At 41.2% G+C, this 8,300-nt stretch overlaps 1 protein-coding gene across 1 annotated transcript; it reads left to right on the top strand.

The window, feature by feature from the left end:
* The first annotated feature begins 4,036 nt into the window (after positions 1-4,036).
* Positions 4,037-5,888, top strand: LOC147445011 (uncharacterized). Its single transcript, XM_086527496.1, has 3 exons — positions 4,037-4,289; positions 4,704-4,779; positions 4,906-5,888. Exons 1-3 carry the CDS (start codon positions 4,245-4,247, stop codon positions 5,832-5,834), a joined length of 1,050 nt encoding a protein of 349 aa, XP_086383622.1. The 5' UTR covers positions 4,037-4,244; the 3' UTR covers positions 5,835-5,888.
* Positions 5,889-8,300: the final 2,412 nt, after the last annotated feature.

Below are 8,300 nucleotides of genomic sequence, written 5' to 3'. Positions count from 1 at the left end.
TTTAAATCCCATGGTGGTGTGTCTTATTATGTTACATTCATTGACGATACAACACCGCATATTTGGGTCTATGCCATGAAGTCTAAAGATGAGACCTTTTCTTGCTTCAAGAAGTTCTTATCTAGTGTTGAAACTCAATCTGAACATAAGTTGAAAGCTTTGTGCCCAGACAATGGTGGAGAATATGTCTCCAAAGAGTTTACAGACTTCTGTTCAAGTAGGGGAATTAAGCGTGAGTTTACAGCTCCTTATACCCCTGCACAAAATGGTGTTGCGAAACGAATGAGTAAGACCATCCAAGAGCGGATGATGTCTATGCTATCACATGCTAATTTACCGCAAGCATTTTGGACTGAAGCATTATACACAACCGTGTACTTGATCAATAGATCACTACATGCTTCATTACAGTTTCATGTACCTTTGGAGTTATGGTCATGACATAAATTTTCTTATGAAAAACTCCGCACATTTGGCTGTGAAGCTTCTGCACATGTACCCAAGGAGTTGCGTGTTAAGCTAGATCCTAAGTCCAGGAAATGCATATTCAATGGCTATGGTGTACATGGTCAATTTGGCTATAGTTTATGGGATCCGGAAAGTCGATCAATGATCCGTAGCAGTGATGTTGTCTTTAATGAGACTAAGATGCATAGACAACCAATGAAAGAGGTTGAATTTTGGAAAGTGACATTTTTTGATATATCACATCCTGTCCAGACAGCTCTCGAGCCACTTACTACACATGCTAATACGAGTTTTGATCAGCCACGGAGATCTCAAAGACTCTCACATCCGCCATAACGTTTTGTTCCAGGCGTGGATTTTGTTTTGCTGACAGATAGTGGTGAGCCTTCTTGTTACAAAGAGGCTATGCTAGCCAATGATAAGATTCACTGGGAACATGCTATAAAGAGGGAGCTGTCCAATATTGCAAAGAACAAAACATGGAAACTTGTTCCATTGCCAAAAGGTAGGAAAGCATTGCCTTGTAAATGGGTTTACAAGAAGAAGATTGACAATTACAAAGCTCGTTTAGTGGCCAAAGGTTTCAAGCAAGACTATGGTGTCTATTTCCAGAAAATATCTTCTCCAGTGGTCAAGATGACCACACTGAGAATGTTGCTTGCTTTGGTTGCCAATGAAGATATGGAGCTTGATCAAATGGATGTCATTACAACTTTCTTACATGGTGATCTCGAGGAAGAGATTTGCATGTAACAACGTGAAGGGTTTGTGCTAAAGAGCAAGGAACATTTGGTATGTAAGCTTTTGAAAAGTCTCTATGGCTTGAAGCAATCATCCAGACAATGGTATCAAAAGTTTGATGCATTTATGCATTCCCTAGGCTATAAGTGCAGTCTTGAGGATCCATATCTTTACGTCAAAAGACAACCCAATGGACAACTTATTATGCTTATCCTTTACGTAGATGACATGCTTATTGCTAGTCATTCCAAGAAGGACATTGCTGACTTGAAAACCAAGCTGAAAAGTCAAATTGACATGAAAGATTTGGGTGAAGCCAATCACATTTTGGGTATGCGCAATACTCGTGATCGTAAGAAGAGGTTTTTGTATCTTTCTCAAAAAGAGTATGTGCACAAGGCTCTTGATCGTTTCAACATGCAGAAGGGGAAGACTTTGAGAACTCCATAGCCTGCATATTTGAAACTTAGCAAGAATGACTGTCCCAAATCTAATGAGGAAAAAGCTGCAATGGCTAAGGTTCCTTATGCTTCAGCTTGTGGTAGTCTCATGTATGCCATGGTGGCTACAAGACCTGACATTGCACATGCAGTGGGAGTTGTCAGCAAATTTATGTCTAACTCGGGTAAAACGCATTGGGATGTTATCAAGTCGTTTGTCAGATACTTGAGTGGCACTGCAGATAGACAATTATGCTATGGTCGTGGAGAGTCATTCATTCATGGATTTGTAGACAGTGAATATGCAAGTTGTGTTGACAATCGTAAATCAACAACAGGTTGGATTTACAATTTGTTGGTTGTGCTATTTCTTGGAGATTCGTTCCTTAAGACTGTACACCCATTTCTACCACAAAGGCAGAGTATGTTGCATTGAGTGAGGCATGCAAAGAAGCTTTTTGGCTTGCTTGCCTAGTGAAAGATATTGAATTGGAGCAGTGTACACCAGTTTTTCATTGTGACAGTCAGAGTGCTATTGCCTTGGCTAACAATCCAATGTTTCATTCGAGAACTAAACACGTTGATGTGCATTATCACTTCAGTCATGAATGCCTGGTTCACAAAAGCTTGGATTTAGTGAAAATTCCTACGTCAAAAAACACAGCGGATGCACTCACTATAAGTCTTTCCAGCCATCAGTTTCAGCTCTGTCATGAGTTGATGGGCATTGAGTGAAGAGTGGTTCTCTTCCATTCTTATGGTCTCCCACATTGGCCATCAAGTGGGAGAATGTTAGGTTTAATGGCCATGTGGCCGACCGCACATCACTAACTACTACTAACCCTAAGTGTACAACAGTACACTTGTGTGAGCCACTAACACTAAGTACAATGTGCATTGTGCCTTAGTGCATAAGATAGAGAAGAAAGAAAGGGGGCATACAGTGTGTGTCGGCACTCCCCCTCCAACCTGTGTGTGTGTGGCTAGGGTGGTGTGTGTGTGAGTGTGTGTGTGTATTCCTCTTCCTCTTCCGCTGTGCTCTCGGCTCCTCTCCTTCAGTTTAGGACAAACCACTTGCAATACCATTTGGCATTGTGTCCTTAAGGACTTCCTTGATTCGAGGGAGGCACAACGATTCAATGGCTTCTAAATTCCATACAAGACTACTTTCAAGATCCCAATGTATGAGAAGCACAACAAGAAGAGACTAGCATTCTCCAAATATGTAAACTAATAAAGAGGGGGACCATCCATGCTTCCCATCCATGCTTCGAGCTCGTTTGTGAGAGTAGCAAACCATGCGTGATCAATTTCACACATGTGAAAAGTGGTGGAGAACTTAATAGAGTATTGCATAGCATTCCCACTATAAATTTCTTGTTACAACTTTAGCCAACAATTCATGTGGAACTCATGGATTCATCTCATAAACAAAGCCTTGATGGTCCATAGTGGAAAGAGCATGAGATTCCATATTGGAAAAGAAAGCAAGATAATCCTAGATGGTATGAGAAACCATCTAAACAAGAGTATTGACGAACTTAGAGAGCTTACCACTCACAAAAGTAGTATGAAAACTTTTTTGAAACGATTGAATCCAACTTTGATAGAGCATGTGATAATTGTTCTCTATGCCAGTCTTGGATGACTTTGTAAGGAGCAAGGAGCAAGAGCAATGTGTCAACACCCATGTCAATGATATAGTATGCATGGTATGTCACTATGTGCTACAATGCAAGGGGACATGAGGAGTTCACTTGTAGCAATAGTTGTTTGCACCCTCTCATGCAAGTGGTGTTGCATCGAGACTCTCGAAAAGGTTAAGGTTAATAGGGTCGTATCAACACTCCCCTAGCATTGGTGAACTCTTTTTCCTACGAGGATAGGATTCCTTTCTATGTGTTTTCTATGAGAAGAACTTACAAAATACAGAGGTGCTTTCGCTTATTTTACACCATTTGAAAGCAAAACTTTGTTCCTTTTCCCTCTCTCTCAATCGGCATTATTGAATCTCTATGTGGCACAATCGTAAGGAGAGACACTTTCGGAATACAACGTAGCCCTTTTGCAACCCAACACGTTTGAACCTTCGAGAGAGTGGAGGTGTGAAGTTCTTCTAAGGTGAGTTTTAAACAACTTGTCATTGTGGCATACTTGGGGGTTGTTCAAGTTTGACAATTTTTTAGTGGAACAAAGCCATAGTCTTGGGATAAGCCTTAAGGGAAGAAATGAAGGGTCTTGCCACTTTTCTTAGTGGGCTGGCCGCTGCAAGGCATTTATAAGGCTTTGGTTTCTTCTTGTCTCAAGCTGCGACGGGGTGACTAATTAAGCGGCGTGTAAGACTTTTTACAAGGACAGCTTCACTTTCTATTAACAGATAAAACTCTGCAGACCCCTCTGCTCTACCAACCTCTTCTGCAGGCAGAGAGTACCACTTTACTCTGTTTTTACTTCGTTTCCAAGCAACGCTCTCCCTCTCTCTCTCTCTCTCTCTCTCTGTGTGTGTGTGCACGCCCTCCGTCACGCCTCACGGACATAGCCGAGTGCCCACTTTCTCTACTAAGCTCAGCTGCACTTCACCATGCGCTGAACAACATGGCCAACGACAGCAATGGAAAGCTCAGTCCCATCAAAGTAGAGGTACTCACTCATGAACCCAGCGTCCCCTTTCATTTCCTTCCATATGCTCATCAGTTTGCCTGCATGAATGTGTCTGCTTCCGCTCCCCAAGTCGATCATGGCCACTATGAGCTACAACAGAGAGAATGTTAGGATTGACGCATCTCATGTGTATTTCACGAAGTAGACTACTTCAGAATGTGCTTAGATCTTGCTATGGAAACCCTCTAATTCGGGCTATACTGGTCATGAATTTGCTTCTAGTCCTTGCGTGCGGTGCCTTGAGTACTCACATTGCCATTGTCTTATCACCTGTGTAAAGGGTTGATCTGGGTGGCGCTGCTCTCTTCTCTCTCTCTCTCTCTCTCTCTCTCTCTCTCTCTCTCTCTCTTCACAGCATTCTCTTAATATTAAGCTGTTTTCTTGTGTGTGCAGACTATACACTTGAGAGTCTACGTACACTGTGAAGGATGCAAGAAGAAAGTGAAGAAGATTCTGACCAAGATAGAAGGTAAGCTTTTGTTATTTTGTGTCAAATTCACAAAATTTGGACAGTGGAGAGATCTAAGGTCATGTGTGTGTGTGTGTGTGTGTGAGAGAGAGAGAGAGAGAGAGAGAGAGAGCACCACATCAACAGGGGTTCAGACCGTGGACATTGACGCAAGCCTCGGAAAGGTAACAGTAACAGGCACCGCGGACGCCATGACCGTCATTAAGAAGCTTGAAAAGTCCGGCAAGGTGGTGGAGCTGTGGCCAGCTCCCGCTCCTCAGCCCATCAAACTAGCCCTTCCCACCCATCAACCAAAAGAGGACAGCAAAGAAAAAGACAGCAAGGAGAAAGCCAAGTACAAGGAGGAGAAGAAAGGCCAACTCCAACCCCAACCCCAACCCCAACCCCAACCCTCACCTCAAAAACCCGTGCCTGACAGCTCAACCAAGCAGATCAATGCAAATGCAAATTCAAGCAAGGGAAAGGCCGAGGGCCCTGCAGATAAGAAGAAGCAAGGCACTGATCAACATGCTGCTCCCAGCGATGAAAATGGCAGCAAAAGTGCTAGCAAGAAGTCCAGCAGCGGGGTTGCTGATAACGTAAGCAAGTCTGTTGAAAATAACAACAAAGCTAAACCCATGGAGGCTAATGGAGATGCCAAGCACTCGAATGGAGGTGCAGTGTCATCTTCAAACAACAGCAACAACAAAACCGACAATGGAGGTGGAACACCAAATGCCAACAGCAAAAACACTAAAAATTCTGACATAGCTGGTGAATTAGAAGGTGCTTCTCCTGACAACAAGAAGTCTGGAGATGTAGAGAAGGATAGTAATAGCTCTAGTAAGAAGAAGGCAGGAGGAGGAGGAGGAGGAAAATCTGAGAGCTTGGAGACGAATTTGGAGCATCACTTTGTTGAAGCATCAACGAGTAGGAGCACAGCGAACAGACACATGGCACCTCCTCCCATGGTCCTAGTTGAAACTAGTGAATATTCGGTGGATATGGAGTCCGCAGAGGACTACGCCACACACATGTTTAGTGATGAAAATGCAAACAACTGCACCCTGATGTAATAGTGTAAAGCAAAGTTTTTCCTTATACTTGGTTAGTGATTGATTGATGGTAAAGGCAAAGCCTCATCTGTTTGATCAATTTGTTGTTTGAGGGCTAAAATAGACTTCATGCGGATGGATGAGAGAAGTCGCCTCTTGAGTCTTGAGTCTTGAGCCTTGTTAGCTCATCCTGACACCATGAGTGCACATCACTGGCATTCAAGTAATGCTTTCGATTCAACTGTTTGTGTCATCATTTAAGTATCAATGTCAGGAAGGTCCATCACTTTAGGCAGGGATTCTTGTACAATTGGAGCAAGACCGAAGACCCTATCAGGGTTAAATTTGGGTAGTGGGCACCCTGGTCCTTCAAAATACAGAAGCTTTCAATATCTCTGGCTGATTTAATGTACTTCTTGAGGGAGTTCACATTTTTACCCCTTACGAAAGGGTCTAAACACCCCGAAACTGGTATAGCAAAAATCGATGCGGGATAAACCATATTTCTAGCTTTTCAAAGATGAAACTTTGGCATTCGAGCCTTTTTTATGGTCTTGACACTTCGCAGAATTTTTCCTTTTTCTCTTGCTCCTAACCGGCATTATTGAATTTCCAGGTGGCACTATTGTATGGTGAGATCCATAATGGTAAGCAACTTGCGGTGCTTATATTGCTAAATAGACTTAGTACATGAACTTTGACCACCCTTATGTGGCCATCGATCTCGTATCACGTAATCTTCCACAAGAGGAGGCTCCTTAATGCTTGTAATATGCTCTTGTAGGACTATTCGAACGTCTCACTTTAACAATAGAAACTCAATATTATTTTGAAATATCAGAAAATAAAAAATAAGATAAATATATAGCATAATCATGATAGCTATAGGATCTAGATAGTAGATAAATCAAACTCATATAGGCATTAAGGCTTTTTATTCTCGTAAATCTTAGCAATAAAATTCATAAAGTTACTCTCAAGATTACTTGGTAAATAAGATAGAATCTTCGCCTTCTAACACACACATTTATGTATATTATTATTGGAAATGCTATAATGCATTTAAAAATAGATTCATAGATTTTGTTCCCCATGATGTCCATGCCACGACACAACATTTTGACAGGTTACAAATTTGTTGGAGATAGGTGTTTGCAGACATTATATTAGTGATTTTGGTTCTAGTGGGAGTTGTATGCATATGATTTTATGCATTATTAAAACTTTGAGAGTACTTGTGCTCTATTGAGAGTGTTGACTCCCTATAGGGAGTTGAGTTCAAAACGTTTGTGACTTTTGCTTGCACACTTATTGATGCTTGTTTATGCGCATATTTAGCATCTTGATTTACATAACCGATGTACATTGTGATGTGGATGTTGCTTATATATGCTATTGTGGAGCCTATTTTGGCTTGATTTGCCAGCTTCGATCGTTTTTGAGCCTCATTCTAGAAGAGCTTTTTTTGAGACTATCGTTGATCATTGTGTCTACATAGCCCTTTGTGAGGGTTGTGTCTGGGGTTTTTTTGAAGCCGAAAACTTGGAGACAATTTATCCACTGTAAAGGTGGATTAGGTTGTTGGTGGAGACCTCTACTCAAGGCCTTGCCATAGCATATATATAGAGGGGTATAGTTGCTTTGATGCCAAGTTGGTAGTCTTTAGACAATGTTTTTTGAGAAGTATATGTGATTTGGTACCCTGTTAGGACGCTTTTTTAATTTTTGCTACATTTTTTGTGGAGATTTGATCTTTGTAGAAAGTAGACTGCCAAAATTTCCATAGAAATTTCACCATACATTCTTCGTCTCACTCTTGCATTTGCTCTTCTCAGTCATGGCTAGATCTTTTGAAAAAGAAGAGCATTATATCAAGAAGTTTGATGGCACAAAATTCACAATGTGGAAGCATGATGTCTTGGTCAATAAGGGCCTTATAAAGCCATTGAAAGAGTGCAAAGAGGGTGCTTATAAAGGAGCTTGATGCTCATACATGGAGTTTACACCTTGGTGAGTTTAACTTCTTTACAATTATGGACAAGACTACTGCAAAGGGTTTATGTTCAGCTTGGGATGACAAAAGTGCCTCAAATAAGGTCTAAAAAAGATCATGTGTTTGAATATGAAAGAGGGCAACAATTTTAGTTCACACTTAAATGAGTTCAATTGTTCAATTGTTTGTTTATGTAGCATACATCTAAGGGATTCATTTTTAATGATAAAATGAAAGCTATTTTCTTGGTATGTTTTTTGCCTTCATTGTGAAACACGTTTAACACACCCATTAGTAACGCCACCCCTACGAGCAAGCTTTCTTTCATTGATGCTACTAATGCTTTGCTCACGAAAGAGATTAGACACTAGTGGGCATCACGATGCATATATGGTTAGTGATGATCATCATAAGCAAAGAGATCATAGTTGTAGTCATGGTCGATCATAAGATCGCAAGAATGCTCATAGGAAGAGTTGTGGATGTGACATGCA

This window comes from Adiantum capillus-veneris, chromosome 13, assembly GCF_014529385.1.
Source record: "Adiantum capillus-veneris isolate H3 chromosome 13, ASM1452938v2, whole genome shotgun sequence".
Classification (NCBI taxonomy): Eukaryota; Viridiplantae; Streptophyta; class Polypodiopsida; order Polypodiales; family Pteridaceae; genus Adiantum; species Adiantum capillus-veneris.
Note: the sequence above shows the minus strand (reverse complement) of the source record. Positions and strands in the feature narration are given on the sequence as shown.

Excerpts from the sequence above, each read along its gene's own strand:
- LOC147445011 (XM_086527496.1), top strand. The coding sequence starts at position 4,245 with ATGGCCAACGACAGCAATGGAAAGCTCAGTCCCATCAAAGTAGAG. Across the intron at positions 4,290-4,703 it reads TCAGTCCCATCAAAGTAGAG|ACTATACACTTGAGAGTCTA; the intron begins GTACTCACTCAT and ends TTGTGTGTGCAG. Across the intron at positions 4,780-4,905 it reads GATTCTGACCAAGATAGAAG|GGGTTCAGACCGTGGACATT; the intron begins GTAAGCTTTTGT and ends CCACATCAACAG.